Genomic DNA, 24,446 nt, shown 5'->3' on the forward strand with positions numbered 1-24,446 from the left:
TCACTACACAGGGTTAAATGCTGCAGAGGATTCAGGTGTGATCAAGATGGACACAGGTCAATGGGAATCGATGTTAGTGATGGTCGGTGGGACTGGAGACAGTACTTTGCAGTAGTTTAGTGACTCAGCTGGTGGCAAGGAAGTGGAGCCAGCAGTTTTGGGATTGGAGAGACAGTGGGATTATGGAAATTGACATCATGATGATGTAAAAGTAAAACAATAAAAGATAAAGAGACTTGCACTGGTTTATAGCCTGAGAGGAAGGTGCCAGAAGAAAGGGAAACAATGAAGATAAAAGTGTGAGTCAAATAATTTACAGAGCAAAGTCGGGGAACAAGTTCGAATAGTTGGCAATATGGATTAACTTTGGAGAGGAAGACACTCATTTTGTAGGAAAATAACTGAGGACCAGAGAAGAAAATTGTGAACCCAAGATCATAAAGCCAATTCAACAGTAAGCTCAGGGACAAGAGTCCAGGTTTTCTGATTGTCAAGACAAGTCCTTTCCTCTAGGCAACCTGGCCACTCTTGCTGAATCATCGTCTGCTGGTTATTTATCCCCAATCCAAAGGGAGTTATTATAGTTAATGAATAAATGTGGTATAGCAAACTGCACAGCTTTACAGAAACACGAAAGACATCTTGACCTTTGAGTTTCCTTCACAACTACCCTCTACCCGCCCCCTCCCCCCTTCCCCCCCCCCCCCCCCCCCGTAGCTCTTTAGCACACAGGATTGACTTTTCTTGACTATAAACTGCCTTTCAGATACTGCAGATTCCTGCATTGATGTCAAGTAGAGATTCAGGTAGAGAAAACTAAGGTCACCGTCAGGGAATTTCTAGCTGAATTAGGCTCCACTAAGCCTTGAAATCAAAATGCTTCTGGTAGGTGACTGCGGTACACATGGGAAATCAAGCCAGTGTGTGACTGGGCGTGTGTTATTGTTATGACAGATCCTAGCAGACAACCTCAGGAGAGCCTGGATTTTAGTTGCGGTGCAAGTAGGTGATGAAAAATTGTTTTTGACTTTTGAATTCCCTACACCTTGCCAGTAGTTATTACAGACATAATTTGGGCCATGTGTATTCCAGAGAGGTTTTTGATTTAAGAATCTAGATTATTTTGGAAGCAAACAATATTCAATATATCATCTATACCTAAGATTTTTAGGTATTTATTTTTATGGTGATGGGCATTTTTTCCCATTATATTAAATATAAAATTTAAACATTGGAGGAATGACAATGGTCTATTTCTAACACTTACCTTATCTTGGACAAACATTGAAATTCTTGATTAATGTTTAACTACAAGAAATACACTCAGTTCAAGTAAAGGATCAGTTTCAGGATTCAGGCTGAGTTGTCTTGATGATTAGAATTCAGGCTCCAAGGAGAAGCCCCAAGGCCAAGGGTATTGAATTTAATAGCAAGTGGGAGCCACACCTGACCTCTGGAGAATGTGGACTGGATTTAAGATTTTAATCCTTGCTTATCTCACCAGAGAAATTTGGATGGAGAGACAGTATTTATCTCAAAGAGAAGTGGACCCCGGAGCTAATTTCACTAGGAATCACACCATTTTGGAAGGTACTCGATTCAAAAGAGCCATTTTCAAAGGGCAATACTGTAGAAGTTTTGGTTGTTGTGAAGACAGAGATGATGCCTGTGTGACTCAGTTCTATGAGACAAATGCACTGTGTTACTGTGATAAATTCTGTGAAAGGGAGAATTCTGATTGCTGTCCTGATTACAAGTCATTTTGCCGTGAAAAGAAGGAATGGCCTCCTCACACAAAGCCTTGGTATCCAGAAGGTAGGCTTTGGGAATGTGTTCAAGCATTATTCTAGTTCATAACAAGATCTGTCCAACTTTCTTTCTCTTTCTCTTTCTCTTTCCTCCCTCCCTCCCTCCCTTCCTTCCTCCCTTCCTTTCTTAAGTTGAAATGAAAAATGAATATTTCGATCACCAGAATAAATTTCTTAGGATTGTTAATGTGCTTTGGTTTAGATGCCGGGTACACGCATCAGACTAGTGCCTTCAGGGAAATTCTGCTGTGACGGCCACGAAGGCTTGTCTAGATTCTGTTCTGAATACTCACTCAACTTATATAAAAGTTACTTAAAATTCTTTATTTCTTTTTTTGTAAAATGTATTGACAAGAAAAAAATCGCTCACACGTTTTTGAGTGTAACCTCTTAGAGAATCTCATCAAGTTCACAAGCCTGATCCTCTGCAGAGTTATGTAACAGTTTACTTACTATTTCATGAGACTATTGGACCTCGCAGCATTAGAACCTATGTTGTAGCAATGCCATTTAAACCAGTGCAAAGGCAAAATAAAGTTGGCCACCCTCTCTGCCTAAGTAATACCAAATAGAGTCACCATGTGTGTTTTTGTTTTGTTTCATTTTGCCAATCTGGGGTTTTAAACTATTAAAAACAAAAGAGTGATCCATATAGGGTAGTTTTAAAAGTCTAAGACTGAGGGAATAAATACAAATAATTCATAAGGAAAATGGTGGTATTTCCTGTATTGGTCTAATTATAGTAAAATGGCTATAGAATCTGAGCAATCAATATATCCAAAATTTGCCAAAAACACAAAATAAAATTCTATTGCTCCACTTATACAGGCAGCAATGCAGGTTTCCTCGGAGCTATGTCACATGACTGTAAATGGGTGATGGTGAGTGGAGATTACAATTAGAAGACAATGTAGGATAAGCTAGGATTTGGTATCCTTCTAGCAAGATCCAGATGCTGACTGTTGCCTTCATTCTCAGTAATGTCATCTTGTTTGTAAAATTGAGGAAGTGTTCCTTAAAACACACACGTATTATAAGCTTTTAGGTATAGGATGGATAAACAATAAGCTCCTACTGTATAGTACAGGGAATTATATTCAATGTTCTGTGATGAACCATACGGAAAAGAATATATATATGTATAACTGAATCACTTTGCTGTACAGCAGAAATTAACATAACATTGTAAATCAACTAATTTCAATTAAAAAAAAAATTAATGCCGGGCCTTTGTCTTTACCAGTAAACAGTTCAGCAAACACTTATTTCACCCTAAAAAGTGGCAGATAGTCTCTTAGAAATAGCAGACCTAGCCATTCATCAAAAAATATTCATTGACTACCTCCACCATGCCAGTCATTTTGCTTTTGCTGGGGGCAACCATGGGGAAGAAAAAAGACAAGATATTATCCTCATGGAAGTGACAGTCAAGTTATATGTGGGGGTTACAAGATATTTAACAAATTCACTCTACAATTGCAAATTGTGTTAAATTCTCTGAAGGAAACATTTAGGGTGCGGTGAGAAAGTATACCAGAATATAACATTAACATGTAAAATAATACATGACATTAGCTTGGGTGGGAGACTTTGAGGAGTGAGGTGACCTGAAGACTTTGAAGAGTGAGGTGACCAGAAAGGGATCTGGGAGCCAGGAGCTTGGTGCTGCCCAGGAATTGGATGGAGGCCACCACTTCCGGAGAGGCATGATCAGTGGAGGGTTGGGGATGACATAAGATGAGGTTTGAGAGGTGAGTAGAGGTCAGATTTTGCCAGGGTTTATAGGCCACATCAGGAGTTTAAGATTTTATCTTAGTTATGAGAACTCATTGAGAGATGTTAAGTACGAATAGGGTCATCTTCCTGGAAGTTGAGGATAAATATTATAGATCAGCTGTGGTGCTTTTGATGTGCTAAAACGTATTTGAGCTTTTCTTATTTGAGTCATGTAACCCATTTGGAAAAGAAATTGCTGCTTCTTTCATGTCCATTTTTGCTTGAAAGCTAGGATTTTCCTAAGACTTTAATTTAGGGTCATGTTTTAGGTAGAACTTATGTTCCCAGCATAGTTTTTATTCCATTCATGATGGAGGGAAGCAATTCATCATTTTGTTTAGTAGCAAATGTTCACAGTAAACTATATTTGCACTCATGAAAGTGATTTTTTTTCCTTTGTTTTATCTTCCTTATGAAAGTAGCTGGTTAAAAGAAAATAACACTACACGATATTTAAAAATTTTACAAAATTAACTAAAATAAATAGAAATGATATACTATTTATACTAATTTTTTTGCTGTATAAAGAGACTTTCCTCTGAGATGCTAGTAAAGCATCACTGATTTGTTAAATATTTTTCAGTTATTCACTGATTTATTAAATATTTTTCAGTTATCTACTTACATGGTATTGTCTAGTTCATTAATTAATTTATTAAATATTTTTCAAGTATCTAGTTACATGTTATTATCTAGTTTCTTATACTGCATTTCTTTTTCAACCTGGGACTTAAAATTATGTATATTATCTTAAGGTTTAAAAATATAAATATGTCAAAAAATAAATAAATAGATATGTACCTTTTGTGTAAATTGGTCTGGACATATGAGTAAACATCTTCCTTCTGGGTTTTGTCCCATCTCTGCTGGTTACTTCCAGTCATTGGAGGATTTCAAATGTCAGATACAGAAAACAAGTGACAGAGTTTGAAACAGAACCAGAGTGGATTTTCCAGACAGAATCTCTTGGTGTAGCAGATCTTAAGAAAAGAGTCTAGTGGGCCATGTGCTGTGAACAGACCTAAGCTAATTTGATTACACACAACTCTTATGTTCACATTGGTAAAAAATGGATGTAAACCACTGACACATTTGAATTGAATGAGGATTATTTATCCCTTCACAACTTCCTTAACCACATTACAATGAAGATAAATCACAGTCCCAATTCTGTCGTGCATACTGTTACAAAAATATATACTGGTAGGGAGATATACACTAATCCATAAACCTCTGTAAGCTTCCTGAAGTCTCAGGTCTCCATCCTGTTAGATGTTCCCACTTTGCTTGAAAAATTTACTGGAATTTTCCCATGTGATAATATTACAGAGGGTGTCAGGTTATGATAATCCTCCTACCCAGTGGCTGGACACAGGACCTTGTACAGATCAATCCTAGGGCACCAGGTCTAAGAGTGAAGGCTTTTGACCTTAAGAGATAAATAAAAACTGTGGAGTATGAGAGTGGGATGTGATTTTTAAATGTTTTAGCTAATCTATATCAACTTATTGCTGTTAATTTAACTGATAAGAGCTGATTACTTATATCCATCATGCTGATTAACAAGCCACTAATTTTGCCAGTGAAAGACCATTTCTGATACTCATTATACTGCTACTCTAGTGTTCATTAAAAGATGGATAATGGAACCCCTTGTAGCAGCTTGCCTGGAGTCTGGCCTTTCAGGATCAGTGCTACTGACTGCCCCTGGGATGCAGACTCCTGATTAGAGCAGGCAACTGCCTTCCCTGAAGTGACATTGAGACCAGTACAGTTATTAGAACACTTTATGATGAAGTTATTTTAAAATAAGTTACATCATATTGTCATCTTTTCTCAAATCAAGAGACTGATTTCACTTTCCAAATATCGATTTGCCCTATTTTTGTATTAATGGCTGTTAAAGTTGCAATACTCCTTTAATTTCAACAACCATTACTATCATCTATCTATCTATCATCTATCTATCTATCTATCTATCTATCTATCTATCTATCTATCATCTATGTCAAGGTGTAATCAGTTTGATTAACTCACTCTGAAGTGTTTTATACATTTTTCCTTGAGGAAATAAAACCACCAGGAATTTTCTCATCTCTCCATCATCATAATTTTCAAAGTACCCCCATATTGGTTACTGTTTCCATGGAGTAGATTCCGCCTCTTGAGCTCTAAATCCCACTGTCTCTTATCTTTTCAAAATAACCACCCTTACAATTGTCCCTCGCTCCCTCACTCTCTCTCCTTTTCTCTCCTCTCTCCTCTCCCTCTTTAGCTCCTAAAGCATCATTTCTCCCTTTCTCTCCTGGATCAATCAATTTACAAAACTATTGATTTACAAAAATTTTTTTTTTAACTCCCCCAATTTTTCTGCTACCTTTAAATGTCAATCATGTTCTCAAATTAGCATTTTAAAAGAAATATTTTTCATTTAAAACTAGTAGAATCCAAAAGAGGATTCAGGCATTGCTTGGGAGATGGAGCTAGACAACATCAAAGGTTAGTTTCTAACTCTGACTCTGTTTCCATGATGAGGTGGTACCTAACATGGGAACCAAAGTTACAGTCTATGCATTAGGGTGACACAGGATAACTCATTCATTCAGTTGCTGGTGAATGTAAATCGGTAAAATCATTCTGAAAAGAAAAAAAAAAAAAATGACAATATGAATTAAATGCCTTAAAGATGTCCAAACATCAATTTGGACCCAGAATTTCCACTTTTAGGAACTTTCCCCAAGGAAATAACTAAGAAAGTGAGCAAACATCATTTACAAGATATTCTCTTGTAGGAGGTTAGTAGGTAGTTGTAGCTCCCAACTTTGAAAAAGCCCTCCCTCAACTCCATGTCCTTAACCAACTATTATCCCATTTCCTTCTTTCCTTTAATGGCAAAAATATCTGAAGGAAACATTTCACTTCCTGATTTCCAAGCCTCTCATCAGCTCATTCCTACAAGACCTTGTTTCCTGCTACTTTACCGAGCTCTGTCTTGGCAGGGTTATTGAAGACTTCCATGTTTCCAAGTGCAATATTAAGATGTCTGTTCTTTTCTTGATCCCTCAGTGGTACTCTGTGTAGGTGACCACTTTCGCTTGTATGGAATACTTTCTTCTCTTACTTTTCAAGACTCTACCCTCACCTGAATTTCCTTCTTCCTCATGGTTCACTCCTTCCCTGTTTCCTCTTCTGAATGTCTGTTAGCTACAGAGTTTGAGCTCAGTCCTGGACGTCTTTCTCTTACCTACAAACCCTCTCTCAAGCAGCCTCTTATGTAGTCTCAAGGCTTTAAAGATATGTATGTTGCTGGCTCTCAAATTCATGCTCCAATCATGACTTAACTCTGAATTTCCATTACTACTCTACTTGATATTCTCCATTAGGATGGCTAACCTAGACTTAATCTAAATCTAAAATATGCGAAACAGAACTCTTGATTTCTTGCCGTAAGCCTGTTCCTTATTTCAATATTAGCTTCACTGCCTCTCTATGGCTCAGGCCAAAATCCTAGTGAGACACCCTTGATTCCTCTTTTTCCTCATTCTCCAAACTCAGTCCAAGAGCTAGTCCCATTTGCTTTGTCTCCAAATTATGTTCATCCACTTCTCTCCATCCTCATCAGTATCATGGAAACCCTTTAGCCAGCACAACAGGAGTGATGAGGACAAAGATTATGGAAGAGAGATTTTGGATAAGGTCTTATAGGTCATTGTAAGAAGTTTGGTTTGATTTTAAATTTGATGGGGAATAACTTGAGGATTTTAAGCAAGGAGTGACACAATGTAGATTTTAAAAGATCTCTCTAAATGCTGTTCAAGGGATGAGGGATACACTGGAGTTGGGAAGAGTGGAAGAAGGGAGTAGACTGCGTTTCTGTATTGTGTAGAAGTTGATGCTTCACTTTGTCAGCACCTTGGCCAGACTCAGATGAACAGATTATGGTTTTTGTTCAAGAGGCCAACTCTCAAGTGAGATTACAGCAAACGTTGTTTCTTATAGTCAACTCTGACTTGATATTAAGGAAAGAAGACCAATAAATGGAACTTTTGCTAACACTAGATATAGTACTAATGATCTTGGGTGGGCACGGTGATAACATTCTCTTTACTTCAAAATTAATAGCTGGGGTACAGGTTAGAGAAGGGACAGTCTTTCTTTCCTTAGGACCTTTGTGATTTCTCATCCCTTTATCTATATAACTGGTATGCTGGACAAGCAACATTCATCGGTTTTGATTAAAAACCAGGTTTGAGAACATGTATATGTATAACTGAATCACTTTGCTGTACAGCAGAAATTAACCCAACATTGTAAATCAACTATACTTCAGTATAACTTTTTAAAAATCAGCTTTGATTTTGCCCCTCATCTCCTTTAGAACTAGTCAAGGAAGTACTTCCCTTGACTTTGAATAAAACTTGAATTGTTGCATGAATTTTCTGTTGCTTTCCTAGGTAGTAAAAATTCCGGGGGTCTTTGTAAGTTACAAACATAGAAATTCATTTACAAAAAGTGTTCAATCCTGGGTAGTAATTAAAACTCTGAACTTGATTTAAAGTTAAATCTTTCCCCTCCCCTGTGGTCCAGGAGAGAGGTGGTTTCCTTCTCTCTTCTCGTGAGAGTGGAATGTCAAAAATCCGTGGAAAAGAGGTGGATAGATGCAAATACAAGGAGATTTTTAGATTCATTAAGCAAAAGATTGAACTGTGAGAACACAGTGCATGCTGAAGAGAGGCAGTTGTAAAATATTTCCTGTGAAACAATTTTTGGAAAAATCGGAAGATAGCTAATTTGTAAGTGGCTTTTGTGACATTGTGGCTGGTGGTTAAGCCAGGTCCCTTGGAATGCTTTCTAAACATGTAGATTTCCTCCTATGATTGTATGAATAAAAAGTTAGAATTCATTTTATGTAACTAAGGGCCATTGTTGTGATCTATCAGTGACATGTCTCCGTCAAAAAAGTGTTCACATGACAAAGGAGCGAATTTTGCTACTTTTGCTAATTCAGCATGAATTTAAATTTATGTAAGTTATATTTTCAAAAGGGATTTAATTTGTAGCCAGGGTATTATTTTCACCATATCTTACTGATTGGTTTTCATATAATGATAATTCACCATTCATCTCTTTGGAGTAGTTTATAGAGTCTGGTAAAATAGCAACGAGTTTTGGTTAATGGTTGAGAAACATTTGGACTTGGAACACAAAGGACTACAACTGAATAAATTTTCTCCTGATCTAAATTTTGAAGAGAAAATAGAGTTTATCTTTGTAAGGTGAATTTACTGAAATAGCTTTATATTTTGGTCCAACACTTTGAGCTCCTTCCTCTAAGCATATGTAATTAATCATATTTACATATGAGAGTTGATTAGATTTTCAAGATAAGAAATGCCATAAATTAATTCAAACACTGTTTTACTGCTTACCTACTTAAATACATTAATTATTTTTTTGAGTGCGTTTAGTGATTAATACCTCAGTAATTTAGTTTTTATGCTTTACAAATCCTCTCAGTTGGAACAAATACACAATGTAAAGATAGAAGCTTATGGAACAAGCCCATAAGAATTCGATATACAAACCTTGACACAAACCCTATGTGGATTTCTTTCAGATGGGCACCAAATTTTTTTGCATATTTGAAAATACTAAATACAATTTTAGTTTACTTATTACTCAATTTAGAATTTTGATTTGTTTACATGGTATGTTGACAGGTTGCCACAGAGATGGTCAACGTTATGAAGAAGGATCAGTAATTAAAGAAAACTGCAATTCCTGGTAATGAATTTAAGCTGCACAGAACTGAATTCTACTGTCTGTGTATGTTTTCTTATAAAAGGAACATTTGTGAAACAAAGCATATATTTAAATACAGATAGAATCATAAGTCATAAGATATTATGTACCCATAGTTTTTTATAAGCATATTTAATTTTAATAAATGTTTAAAAGCTAATCATGGATATTTCTTTTAACGTTTGAGTTTGGTGTTTGTGACAGCGGGCTTACTTTCACAAACCTCTTAATTTTAAACATTCTGATGTACTACAGGAAAATCACGTGTTCTTGAACACAGTAACTATATATAAAACAAAGCTGCCTTGAAATTGATTATCCTGCAGAAAATTTACAATTACAAAGGTGTTGAATCTACTGTCTCCATTGTCTTATGTTTTCAAACTCCAATGACTGTGTGATCATTTCATTTATTAATTGCCTGAAGTGGAAGATATTGAGTGGTAGCTAATGCATGTGTTGTGATTTATTTTTGCCAAGAATTAGTCATATGGTTAACATTAGTCAAAAATATCTTTTATGCCATAACAAGGTGCAACTCTGGTTACTAATTTTATAAGTACACTCCCTAAAGGTCAGGCCACTTTCATAATTTTTGTATCTTTACAGCACATGCTCAGGACAGCAATGGAAATGTTCGCAGCATGTATGCCTTGTTCAACCAGGATTAATTGAACATGTCAATAAAGGAGACTATGGGTGAGAGAAATCTTGCTTTCTAGGCTTTTTGGCACCTCCCCCCCCCCCATTACCCCTCAGGTTTCAAACAATGTATTTCCTATCATTTCCTTCTAAAAATGATCATTCTTTCAAAAACAAAAAAAAGAGTGGGTGAGAAATGGGGAGGGCGGTAGAAAGGCATGTGAAATTGGAATGAACAGAGGTGAACATTAAATGATTAAAAATTAACATGCACAAAGAGGAAATATAGAGCATGGTCTTAAATTGTTTAGGAAGGAGCAGTGTCAAGCTGTGAGTGAGGCTAGTAGGGGGAGCTTTAGTTTAAATAAGTATTCAGGCGAAATCAGGAAGTAGGCAAACAGGTTCATTCATTTTTATCATCTTTCCTTCCGCTGCTTCCCTGTCCCAGCCAATCACATGCTCAGCTAACCTGGGTAGACTCTGACCTTCAGAAAGCAGTATTTTATCTCGATGATCCCCCAAACGACCAGTTCATCTAGACAGCGTCATTTACATGACTGATATCTAGCCAATTTCACTCACAGTTGAGTCAAAAGACTGGTTGAGCCATTTTACTTCGCTAATAAACGGAAGCTTGAGCTGATTGACACTTAAAGCAAATAACTGTTTGATGCTCTCTGATAGATTAATAAATTAAGTCACTTTTCGACTTACATAGAGGGAATTAGGTGTAGGTGCTGACACTGGCTTTCTTTACTGAGCTGAAGGGAGAAGGGATGGGCCAGCTGTTTTCTGCTTCAGGATTTCTCCACTGTCACTGATCAAATCTCTATACACCCTCAAAAACATTTTCCACCTTCAGGAAAAGATTTCACCTGAGAAGACCTATTGTCAAGCAACTATAAAAGTGAAGTCATCCTGAAATGCATTTTTAAAACGTAGAAATATCATTTCTTGCTACACCTAAGACATATGTTTCCCAGGACAGTGGGGACACTAATTTTCTATGCACCTGGAGTATTTTCTTGGAAGACACGAAAGACACTTGGAAGTCACATTTGTTGATATTAATATTCTTAAACCATTCTCAACTCCTGTGTGTGTGTATGTGTTTTGACAATATTTTAGGTGATAATATGATGACATTTTAAGTATTTCTAGGGAAAAACAATTATTTTCTATGGTTAAGTGATATTTAAATCATTAAAAGGACATGAGAGTATGTGTCATCATGAGAGATTATCTGACTCAGGTTCCTAAAAGGATTCAAACGCTTGAGCTAACAAGCACACACTTCCAAGAAGCCAACATAAGCAGCCAAGCTTTCCGCTGTCACAGAACCCAGGAGAAACCGCAGTCTAAAGCAATGTGGAAAAAGAAAGTCATATAAGAGTACAGATCTGTTGGGAATGCTGCCTTCCTTGGAAGAAAGAATTGTCTTTCCATCATTTGTTTATTCTGAGAGTACTCTAGGACTACTTAAGAGGCATGGGATTTGCCTTTTAGTAGCAAACATAGATGACTTGAAAAAAAAAAACAGTGAAGTAAAATTGCAGCAAAAGAAAATATACACAGATCAAAGAAAAAAGTTAAGTAAAAGAGACAAAGTATGAAGAAAAGGAGTAAAGCTAAAATTATTTACCAGGGAACAACAGGAGGGAGTGTAGAAAGTCCTTGAATTTAAAAGAAAGTTCTAATTCTCAGATATTTACTGTTCCTGCTGTTCAAGTTGTTTTCATGTATGAAAACAGAGTCATATTATAGCATTCAATGTCTATTTTAGGCGCTTTTTAAAATAGCCTACATACAAATATATACAGCCTTTGCTTTAAAACATTTATTTCTGGTATCTTGGTAATATTTAGATCCAAATCTTTATTCATTCTGCATAGTCCACTTCAGTGCTTATTTATTCCCTGTATTATGTTGTAATGCAATTAATATTAACAAAACATGCGTTTCCCTTTTGGCACTGCTGAGGATACAAATAAATAATTTCTTAGAGGAATTTACAGTCTAGCTGAGGAATCCACATATCATAAATTTGTAAAAGGATTTCTAGTGATAGGGCAGTTATAAATGGCAGATTAGTAGCAAAAATAATAATCAGCAAGTTAGTGGGAAAAAGGGGGAGAGAGAACAGTCTCAGTTTACCTGGTGCTGTGAAACAAACCACTTCAGAATTTAGCGCCCTGAAAGCACAAGCTTTTTATTTGTTCATACCGGCAATTTGGGATGGACTTACCTGAGGCTCTTTTCCTGGTCTCTCCTGGGGTTACTCAAGTGTCCACAGACATCTAGGGCCTCAGCTGGGGCTGCATTGTCCAGGTGGCCCCCTGCCCATGTCTGGTGGTTGGTGCTGGTTGTTGGGGGGCCCATGTGTCTCCAGCAGGACAGCCTTGGTTTCTTTACATAATGACAGTGTTCAAGCAGGACATGAGTGGAGGGTGGAAATGGCCTCACTTGAGGCCAAAGCCTGAAATTTGCACATTGTCAATTTCACTGCTTTCTACTGGGCAAAGCAAGTTACCAGGCCAGCTCACATTCAACGGTTGGAAAAATGGACTCCATCTCTTGACGGAAAGAGCCACAAAGAATTTGTACCCATTTTTAATCCATCCTATCTCTAACCCTGATTTTTCTTATGAACTCAAAGTCTATGGACTATCTATTGAATAAGTTGACTTTGATTTCTTACTAATTTCTCAAAGTCAAAAATACCCCAAACCAAAAGGATTAACCTTTTGACTTGTCCTTGGTTACTGGCATCCCCCACTATCATGTCAACTAAGACAGAAAATCTGAAGTTAGTTTGAGGCTTCTTTCCTCTTCACTCTCAGTCACTAGACGCTTGTAATCCCCACAAAGTTTATTTTAGAAATTTATTTCCTTTATTCTTATGCTATATTCTAGTGCATTTCTTTATCAAGCCTAGTTTGAATGACCTGACTTTTCTCTCTGTTTCCAGTCTGACCAAACTCCAACCAATCTTTTATACTTTCATGGTTATCCTTCTAAAACAAAGCTTTGATTCTGCCACTCAGGTTCTTAAAAAGTCTTCAATGACACTCCATTGCTTTAGAATATAATTATACTCCTCAGCATAAATAACAATCTGTCCCAAATGCTTTACTGCCTCATGTTTTACACTCTTTCCAGCCCCTGTCTCTCTGGTCGCTCTCATAGTTTAAGTGTTCTACTTATCTGCTATTCCCTAAATGTTATTCCCAATTTCAAACTTGCTTTGCTCCAGAGTTGCCTTTATTTAGAATAAATTCTCTCTTCTCGCACATCTGGCTGTCTAACTCATTCTCATCCTTCCAGGCTGAGCACTAAAAAGTCACTTTCTGTAAAAAATTCTTCTAACTCCTTCAGGAAGAGTTATGTTTCAGTCCTCTACTCTGATCAGACCTTGACCTACAGCTAATAAATTACACATACTGAAGTCGTTTCTCTCTTTGTAGGCTTTTTAGAGTATGAGCTTTTTGAAGGTAGAGAAATTTATTTCTATGTTCCCAGTGTTTACTGAAGAATGTGATAGATAAATTAAGAATGTTCAGTAAATGCTAACTTGGGTTAAAAGGAAAGTGATGACAGACATAGAGAACAGACTGGTTGTTGCCAAGGGAGAGGTGGGGTAGGAGAAGGATGGATTGAGAGTTTGGGATTAGCAGATGCAAACTAGTATATATAGGATGGATAAAAAACAAGGTCCTACTGTATAGCACAGGAACTATATTCAGTATCCTGTGATAAACCATAATGGAAAAGAATATGAAAGAGAATATATATATATATATATATAAAACTGAATCACTTTGCTGTACAGCAGAAATTAACACAACACTGTAAATCAACTATACTTCAACTTAAAAAAACAGTGATGAGCCTAGGTCAAAAAGGATGATACAGAGCAGTGGTGATTTTCATGCTTTTTTGAGCATAAATTATAGTAAATCATACATTTAACTTTATGACCTAGTACACACACACACACACACACACACACACACACACACGTGCACTTGTACATATACTTAAATGTATATAAATAGTACTTACCCTCACTCTGTCCAATAAACTCTAATATTTCCTATTGTTTCTCTTATATTCTATTTTATCTTTTAAAATACTGATACCTATTCACTAAATTGAATGATTAATTAAATGCACCAAAAATGTCTCAATGTTTGAAAACTACTAGTGTAGGGCACCAAAAACACACTTTACTGTGGCATGATTTTGCCTAAGGCTGATCCTGGTAGTCTCTTAAATAAACCTGCAATGTCTAATATATTCAAAAGTTTCTTTATTGAAATTCCTTGGATGATGGAGATTACATTTAAAAATTGTGGCTCAGAGTTGCTTAAAGCTTTATGAACTAACAGATCTTGTAAAAGAAAAGCATTAACTTGCCAGGCATATTATTGAAAATTGAGTCATATCTTCAATTATTCATTAGAGCCTTTCACACTGTAAACAATTTTGGTGATAAACACAACAAGGTAGAGTTTAGATTTGCCTTAAGTACTGAAAATATATTGTCTTTAAGTTGTAGCTAATTCAAACAAACAATGATTAAATTACTTTAATCTTTCTCATTTTTCATGTCCTATCATCTCTTAAGGAATTATTGTCTTGAAATCTCAACATTAGATTTTGATAACAAAGCTTACTTTTTTATGTAAGCGCACAAAATATGTCTTTAAAAAAATGTACTTTTTTGTTATTTAATTTTACATCAATTGAATTTATATTATATTAATAATGACTAATATTATTGAGCATTTACCACAAATTAACTCATTTAATATATAATAGAATATTTCAATATTTAAATAAAATATTTCAATAAAATTAATTAGCGTTGCTGTAATCTTTTTAAGTATAACTATTTTATCCTCAATTTTTCATGGATACTTGTTTTTACATGGTCAGCTTCTTTTCAAATCTAAAAGATAAATGAAACAGATTACCCTATTTAACCTATAAGTACATTTCTGAACATTCAAGCTTCTTTCTAAAATACATTTAATGACATTTAGAAGAAACTGCATAATTGGCCTTATTATCACTAAAATCCCTTTACTGTATGTGGAGATTCAATATTCTTAAATTTAGTCTATATTAATACAGCCTTAGGTTCCTCATTTGAGTCATTAAAATAATTGACATAGACCTACTTTAAGAAGAGTGATATGCTTCCCTATTAGAGTAATCAATAATGCATCATTAATACAATGAATATCTAGCTTTCAGTAACAGTTCCAATTTTGTCAGATTTGCTTCTATATAATTTCAGAAATATAAATGAGCATGTAATGATAAAAGTGACATCATGTAACCTGTACCTATTTTTCTCTTTCATTTGTAAGGCAGATGGACAGCCCAGAACTACAGCCAATTCTGGGGAATGACTTTGGAGGAGGGTTTCAAATATCGCCTTGGCACCCTGCCACCCAGCCCCTTGCTTCTGAGTATGAATGAAGTGGCAGTAAGTATCCTCTCTGTTTGACTCATGTATGTGTGTGTTTGTATAAGTGTGTTCGTAGGTGCATATAAAGCAATTTTAAATAACTAAAATAGTGAGTTTTGTGCTTTCCGAGATAATTTTGTCATATAAATTAAAAAAACCTTTCCCCAAAATGGTTGTTACATCCCCCCAAATTTTCATGTGGACTTTGAAAGTTCACTAATATTAATTAGATATAGTTTCCTCTCTTCAGGAATGATTGCGTTCATTTACATTGCTAATCATTGCAGAGAAATTCATGTTTCTGATGATTGGCTTTTTGGTGACCCCATGCTTAAGCAAGTCATTAGTTGTCCTTATCTTTCTTTTTTTAAGTAAACTTAGTTATTTTGTGAATTCATCAAAACAGAGTTTTGATAGCTCTTGGGTACTCCATTATGAAATGAAGATAAAATAAATGCCAGTAACTGCAGACAGGTATGCTATGATGACTAGCAGAAGTTTATCCTCAAAAATCCTCACATTTTCCATTTAAAGAACACCTTCAAATTTTCCTGATGAGCTGGCAAACTCCTTCGTGAAATTGCCATGTTTCGTAACACCCTCGTGTTTTGTAATACTATTGTATTGGTTTTCCCTTTCATTTTCAAGAGGTGTTATCTTCTGATAATAGGTATCTTGCATAAAGAATCTTCCACCTGTCTAGTTATCACAGATATCTAACTTAGAGCTGCAGTTTTACCATCCCATTTGTGGTGTCTCTCAGTTGAGATTTTGATTGTATTCAAGGCCTGCTACAAATGCCCAAGCCATTTGTATCATTTTTTTTTAGATTCCACATATAAGTGATATCATATGATATTTGTCTTTCTCTGTCTGATTTACTTCAAAAACAAACTTTTGGTTACCAAAGGGGAAGGGTGGGAGGGAGGAATAAATTAGGAGTTCGGGATTAACATATGCACACTACTATATACAAAATAGATTATCAACAAAGACCTACTCTATAGCTCAGGGAACTATACTCAATATTCTGTAATAATCTATATGGGAAAGAATCTGAAAAAGAATGGATATATGTATATGGATAAAGGAATCACTTTGCTGTATATCTGAAACTAACACAGCACTGTAAATTAACTATACTCCAATATAAAATAAAAATTAAATTTAAAAAATGTCCAGGGCAGAGAGGGGTTCCCTGTCTGCTGGAGAACTTCCTCTTCCCTCTGCAATGAAGATGTAAGGTCCTGGCTGCCCGGAAGCTCTCAGCATCTCAGAGCAAGCAGGGCTGTTGTTTGCTGTTGGATGAGTTGTAAATCCACAAGTTCCTCATTAAATGTTTAATGTGATTTGCTTTCAGAAGATGTAATCCCCTGACTTATTATTCCACTTCAAATTCCAGTAGCAGGACCTGCTAAATTATAACTAGTACCAGAAAAGATCATAATAGCTGCCATGTATTGATTAGTTGTGTGCCAAACACTCTTATCAGCACTTTCATACATTATCTCATCTAATTCCCAGCTTGATGTAGTGGGTACTGTAATTCTCCACATTTTAAAGACAAGAACATTGGCACAGAGAGAGGCCAACTCACACGGAGATGGAGATAGAGAGGAGAGAAAAGCCATCATAGAATTACTTATATGGCAGAGCCAGGACTTTAAAAGATCTGCCCCCCAAATGGTTCCTAGACTTCCGGTATAATTAGTTAGCTTTGGCCAGTTCAGGTTCAAAATAGCAAAAAGCCTTTTAATCTTGGAACCAGAGCTAACTTTATGAAATGATCAACTTAGATATATTTTTGGATTTTTTCCACAATCAGTAAGACATAACATCTTTAGAGGTGTGGCTCAGATTCATAGCTTTTATTGACTTACTTATAAGATCAATTGGAAAAGAGTTATTTTTCTGGCTGCTTTCTTTTTCAATTTTGTCCTTATCTGGAAAAAAAGAGACAGAAGTGTTTAGGAAAATAATAAATTCACCCTCTTTATAAGGATTATTCTTTCTCTTGCTTTTAGTGAGGGTCCCAGTTAGCCAAATACTCATTTGGGTGTCAATATACATTTTTTCTGGATTCTTTCTAACATTTCCTTTTGAAGCTTCATTTTTTGCAATTTAGAGTATTTTATATTATAGAGAAAATGAGGTATGTTTCTTTCCCAGGTTGCCACTCACTGTAGCATATAAAAAGGCAATCTAATTCTAAATCATTTATTGGCTCCTAGGGATTTGTTTGCATAAAAGTGACTATGGTGATATTTAAATGAAAAATCTTAATGATTAGTACTCTGGGAGAATTTAAATTACTTAGTGCTATGAATTAATGTAATAAAGTTGCTAAGTAATTCCAGAAAAGCAATAAGGAAAATTTGGCTGATCTGTAAGATTTCTGTTACCCACAAGGAAATAGCTTCCCATTTCTAGGGCACAGTAGCTTGAGGGCTGAGGTCCTTTTAAAAAGTTTCTGAGTGTTGGAGTTGTCCTAATACCTGGTCAGATATCAGAAAATCAGAAATACAACAAGAACTTCAATGAAGAATGTGGGGTCTATATGAACTGAGTTAAACTGGTAGCCACAGGAAGAGCTTTAAAAATAGATTAATTCTTTGCCTGGTGACTACATAGAAAATACCCTCAATATATCAAATTGCCTCTGAATACAGTGAAAATGAATTCTTTTGTGTGGGTATGCTTCTGGATAATTCCCCTGCCCCCAGCTTTTCCCCAATTTTTAAAAATACCATTTTCAACATAGTATGGTATATATATACACTTAGGGTAGGCAGTTGCCAACAGAGGGAATGATTTTTCTGAGAAAATTCACTGCATCCCCAGCCTAAAACATCTCCCTTTCCTTGAACACATTACCTGGATGAGAACTGAGATTCACCAAATTCTTTATCTTGGGTAGGAAAGATGAGCCATGAGTCATTCTCAGTTCCTGGGAAAGCTCTCCTCTGGCTGGTTTCCTGGCTACATTGCTTGACTTCAGTCACTAGTCCCATAATGTGTCTGCTGAACGTACGTTAGAAGAATATCAACAGGTCTTACACAAAGAGTTCCATGATTATATAAATATGAAAAAATCTGTTTAATCTGGATGAGTTAGTTCAATTCAAATGATTTTCTGTGGAGTGTGATTCATAGTAATGAGGAATAGAAATATGTTGATCATGGGAGATTAGAAAAAACTAACTTAAGAATATTGGGAGCCTTTCCTGGATGGCAGTCCTATGTGAGGGCAGACAAAAGGAAACAAAAACTTACTGTTTTCTCTGAGTACAAGCAGACTGGATGAGAGGAAGTGAGAAAAAGGGAAAGAAAGAAGGCCAAGAGGGTCCTGCCTGGACCATACAGCTCCTTGTTTTGTATGAAGATTTGCTTCACCCACTTTAAAATTATGTCTAGTGTCAGGTCAAAAATGCCAGCTGATCAATCTTTGCCTAACTTTTTCCTAAAAGTGTTTTCTTGAGATTGTTCAGAGCAATGCCTTGATTGGACAGCTCTGTTCCAAACTGTTGTACACTAAAAACTTTAAGAATGATTAGACGATTCTCTGTCAGTCCATTGGGACTGTGTATTTGCTTGCATAGATTCACAATGGGACTGATATAGCTCCCTACAGGAACTTTAAATTCTGTCACTTGAGCCTTTTGTCTCCTTATGGTACAAAACAGTTGATTACACGGTTAAAATCTTATTTCAATATTTCTCAACATTTGTGCCATGGGCCACCAATCCTGCAAGATTTGGAATAAAGGTGTCCCATCTGTGGTCAAATACATTTGTGAAATGGTGTATTGTATCTTTCTTCCAAAGAGTCACACTATTCATTAGTATATTGAGGACACTGAGAACTCTTCCTCCATTGACCTTTTTTTTTCTACCCAGTGTTTCCTAAACTCATGACATCAGAGAACCTTTTCTTCTTTGTTTGTTTATAATGACTGTTAATACTTCCCAAGATTTAGATTCCACAGAACACACTTTAGGAGCTGCTAACATAAGCTAAAATATTGAAAGAAAAGTGCTAGAGAGAGCAGAAGTATATTCAGGGGTAAAACAGAAATTAATGTCTCAGAAAGAAAACAATTATTATGACTGTATGCAAAATTGGCATGGGCTGAGGTCCTTTGGAGCCAGCAGAAGCATCACAGTTGAAGTCTGTTAATAGGCACATGTAGGCAGTGCGTTTAGTCATGTGGCCCCATTTCACATACCGAGATGGACATGAGCTCTGCATCCTGTGTGCTTGGCTCTTAGTCTGGCTGAAATGGTGGTAGCAGTGGTACCCAGCTCACAGGGCTGTAAGAAGTCCATGAAATGATGAATAAGGAGTGGTTTAGCACACAGACTGTATAGTAGAGCATTAAAGAAATGTTATTATATAATATACAAAGTGGTTCTTTCTCCCTTGGATTAAGCTTGGGAGACTAGCAAGTTTCTGAAACAGGTGAATTCTGTAACAGCTAAATTACCCAGGACTTCATCATTTGGAGCATTTTCTTTCATAAAGAAAGGTGTAGCTCTGGGTTTATTGGCCCTGAGGGAGATTATATATTTTTGGTAACCTGAAAGTTCTTCTACTATGCTCCTAAATCAAATCAAATCAAATCAAATCAAATCATGTCAAATCAAATCTAATCAAAGCAACAGTTCTGTACCTGATTGTTTTTCCAGGCATTTGAATTTGGGAGATAACTTCAAGAGGCTTCCCTGTGTTATATTATATTATAAATATTGCAAATATTTTGAATAAAACATACTATTTTCAAACAGAGATGGGGAAATTCAGAGTTCATTTTTCTACTTGGCTTAGTTAAAAAGATATGTTTTTAATAGTTTTGTTGTTAATTTCCCCGGGAGAACAATAAAGTTAACAAAGCTATTACAGATAAGTATCACATCTTAGGTGGAGCTATCAATATTTAGAAATTATTAAAACATTAAGAAGGCTGGTATAGCATTTAAAATCTGTAGCTTTACTATATTATACAGTATCAGATTGATGTATGTAAAAATGTTCTAAATTTTTTTTTTGTCAGCCTCATAGTTTACTAGTACATCTTTTCCCAATCACCCAATACAGATGATTTTAGTGTGTCTCAGTTGGCATTACCAACAAAGAAAAAATAACATCTTTTTCTATTGTTTGTTGGAAGTTAAAGTAAAATTGTAGTTTATGCATTATGTAATAACTTTTAAAACCACTGATCACTGAGATGAGAAAGGGAAATTTATTTCATCATCTGGATACTTTATCATTATCTAGATAATACATAGTATTTGATTGACTGGATCTATTTCTCTAGGAAGAATTTGTTTTTTCCTCTCTGAAATATATTTTAGTGATAGTACTGAGGGATGAAAGGTACCTTTGGAAAAAATCAGAGTTACTACTACCGATTTTTGTTTTTACCTGTCATAGGTTATTGAAATTTTTTATTTAATTAGTTTTTATTTAATTAAAATTTAATTTAATTAACTAACCTACCTGAATAAACATCTACTTAATATCAATAATGTGTGTCACGCGTGTAAAGCATCTTGTAGAAACCAAAACCCTGATTAGAAAAGTGAAAAACACAGTTCTATAGTTATATTCTTAATAGAATATTGAACAAAAATGACTATTCTTTTCCATAAAATTGATGTTTAACTCCACACATATGAACATGAGGCAAATGGCGTCAGGCTTTTATAATAATTGTATAGCATACAGTAGGCACCAGTGATGCTGCAAAAGAGCATCACAGCCAGATGTTATGGTGGATTCTGTTTAAGTACATCCTTCCCTTAGCTCATTTCAGAATCTCCTCTGCTCAGTGGGTAAAGAACCAGGGACAGAATCATTTGTCTCTAAATTAAGAGTCTTAAAATTCAAATAGCATCGAAACATTTCCTCATGTCTCCTCCAGGCTCTCTCATTTCTTTCTCTCCTTCTCAAAATAAAACCTCAAACCCTTCAGCAAACTTTAAGAAATACGCACTGGCCTCACTCCTTATCCAGCTGAACTTGTGGCAGAATGAATGTCTCATCTGTCAAATCGGTTTCTGAGTTGTCAGTTTATTTTCTTTACTAGTCAAAGTCTGATGCATAGCACTGTGATGTAATTGAACACGACTTGACCAATGCCATGGGGCTGAATTGATCACTGCAGGACATAGCTTCAAAAAGAAATGTGAAAATTCATTTTTTCCCTTCTCTTGGAACAAAAACTTGGGGCTGTTAAAAAGTAGATTCCTGAGGTGATTTGGTGTGTTGATATAAGGGGCCTGTGTGTTGATATCTGTTCACCAGTGCCGAATAGAAATACAGAGACAGAGTTTTGGGTGAAGTAGAAAAGAATAGCTTTATTGCTTTGCCAGGCAAAGGGGGCCACAGCGGGCTAATGTCCTCAAAACCGTGTGTTCCGCCCTGGAGTGGGTAGTGAGGAGTCTTACAGTGTTTAAGGAACAGGGCGTGGTCAGCTCGTGGACATTCTTGTCATTGGTTGGTGGTGAGGTAATTGGGAGTCAGCATCATCAACCTGCTAGCTCCAACCGGTCTGGGGTCTAAGTGCTTGTGGGCAGCATACAGTTAACTTCTTCCATCTGGTAAGGGTTTCAGTATCTACAAAACAGCTCAAAGGACATGGCTCAGAATATTATCTATAGTCCTTGAGAAAGAACTAAAGGTCCTTGACTTAGTTTAATGGTTAAAGTGTTCTTATTTTGTCTTGCTTGACTGTTTCCCTTTCTTTCTGCATTTTCTCACTTCTCTGATTAAATTTATTCTTTGACTAAAGTCTTTCTACAGACAAAAGGCAGGCAGAGGACATGGGTGTGGGTCTCTTTTGGAAGGCCTCATATGGTCTGGCTTGGTTACATGCACTCCCCAAATTTGGGTCTATCTAGTCCATACTATGATTCTTGCCAAAGTGCATTCCATGAAACACTAGTCCTCTGATCTGCTTCACAATAAAACTGATGTGAAATCGAAGGAAAGTAAGTAAAATACTTTGCATTGGGTCATGCACATTAAAAATCACAAATCATTATTTTTGTTTCTTAGAGACTCTCAGCAGCACTTAGGTAGTTTATAAAAACTGCTGCATTGAGGACAAAAATCTATTTAATTGTTAAAACCAGTTTCTCAGAACTGTTTGATTAATCAACTCCTCCTTTTGTAATTATCTATTACAATTTCTCAGAACTAGTGTTCTAGGGAAGTCTTTTTAGGAAATATCAGTTATCAATCTCCAGAGGCACATTTTCTTCACTTTTTTTACAACTCTGAAATTGGGAGGCTTCTTACATTTGATGATGTCCTGGGTTCAATGAAATATGGTATTGCCCTACCATAGCATCTTTAATATCAGTTCTGCGTGCTGTTTTAGCTTTGATTGGGCTCATCAGAGAGTGACAAAAGTCCAAAATGATAGTGACTTAAATAGAAATTGATTTCTTACCAACAAAACTGGAGGTGGGCGGTAGAATTGCACTCCTTGGTGTTGGATACCCAGGCCTCTTCCTCCTTGTTCTATTTTCCAGAGCCTTTATATCCGAGGTCATATAATGGTTCAAGAAGCTGCTGCATGTCCATCTATACCCAAATTCCTGCCAGCAGGAAAAATTTAAAAAAGATCAATAAAAAGGAGTAAAATCAAGTGCCAAACGTCTCTTAAGGAAAAGTTCTCAGAAGCTTCCAGTGACACTTCTGCTTATACTCCATGGGCCAGAATTTAGTAATGTGGCCACACCTGTGAGCCAAGGGGGACCAGGAAATATAGTCATTTTTCTGAGCTTGCAGGGACTGAGCTAAAATTATCACTACGAATAAAAGGAAAACCTATTCAAAGCAGGAACCCTGGAGAACTGGCACCATCTGCCGTAGCGTGGTCACTGATTATTGATATGTACAAGAAATTAGATTGTTTAAAAAAACAGAAACTAGCAAAGTATCAAAGCATAACTCTTTCAGAGTTATGGCATCAAGGCAAATATTATTGAAGATGAAAAATTCATTTTGCCGTTAGCAACCAAAAAGTTAGCCTTTTCCCCTCCAATATCAAGTACCTTAGAAGATATTTCTTGGTATGCATGGCCACTGACCTTGGATTGTGAAGGTCAGAAGAGAATGATGTTCTCTGTTGCCTTCTTCTGATTCTCAGGTCACTCATTATCCAAATTTAAGTGGGAGTAAGTGCAACTAGGGATGAAGGGAGTGATTCACTGAGTGTGTATTGTGTAGATATGGGCTTTTAATAAGAATGTCCAGAATTTGATTGGTTTGTTCTCAAGCTGCTCTGTAACTAGGTTTCCATTACTTTTAGAGATTTTGATTCGATTAAAATGCAGGAATTATTGTAAAAAATTCTCCAGTGTTCACCATTGCATCTAATTCTTACATTTGTTCACAGTATCTTTAATATCTAAATTGAAATATTAAAACAGGGAGACTATTCAAATTTGACTAATATTAATTTTGAAATAGAATTAGATTATGACTGAAAATTTTCAACATTACTATGGAAATAATTAAAAATGCCCATATGTAATAGTGTAAAACTTTTTAAAATTAAATTTCTATCTTAAGCCACTGTCATTTTGGAATTTTTGTCTCTGTCAGCTGACTCGCTTGACTTTTTTGCTTTATGAAGCTATCATTTGACAAAAAAAAAAAAAAAAAAATCATTTATTGAAGCCAGATTTCTATTACCAATTCGTAAAAGCTGTTATTCTGTGGTGTTTACTTTTATTTATAAGCCCTTAAAAACACTCTTACTTTATAGGGGAATGAAATAATTATGGAGTAATAAGATGTAAAATTTGCCCTGAGTTTATTATATCAGATCATCTGGTATCATAAGGTAAATAAAATTGCAAGGTAATATGTGCTTACTGGGCCTCAAATCCTATGGGTTTATTTTTAGGAAACACAATATTAATTAATT

At 35.9% G+C, this 24,446-nt stretch overlaps 1 protein-coding gene across 4 annotated transcripts in view; it reads left to right on the top strand.

Moving 5' to 3' along the window:
• The first annotated feature begins 856 nt into the window (after nt 1-856).
• TINAG (tubulointerstitial nephritis antigen) overlaps nt 857-24,446 on the top strand; it is an 86,541-nt gene continuing 62,951 nt past the window's right edge. Inside the window, exons 1-5 of one of the 4 annotated variants that reach the window (XM_059937532.1) lie at nt 857-885; nt 1,505-1,815; nt 9,305-9,368; nt 9,996-10,085; nt 15,408-15,522. In XM_059937532.1, the coding sequence (XP_059793515.1) occupies nt 1,515-1,815; nt 9,305-9,368; nt 9,996-10,085; nt 15,408-15,522 (570 nt within the window). In that variant the 5' untranslated portion in view covers nt 857-885; nt 1,505-1,514. Of the gene's footprint in view, nt 886-1,348; nt 1,816-9,304; nt 9,369-9,995; nt 10,086-15,403; nt 15,523-24,446 lie in introns of those variants that run through there. The other 3 variants (XM_059937531.1, XM_059937534.1, XM_059937533.1) reach the window with 3 other exon arrangements.

Source organism: Balaenoptera ricei, chromosome 11, assembly GCF_028023285.1.
Source record: "Balaenoptera ricei isolate mBalRic1 chromosome 11, mBalRic1.hap2, whole genome shotgun sequence".
NCBI classification, from domain to species: Eukaryota; Metazoa; Chordata; class Mammalia; order Artiodactyla; family Balaenopteridae; genus Balaenoptera; species Balaenoptera ricei.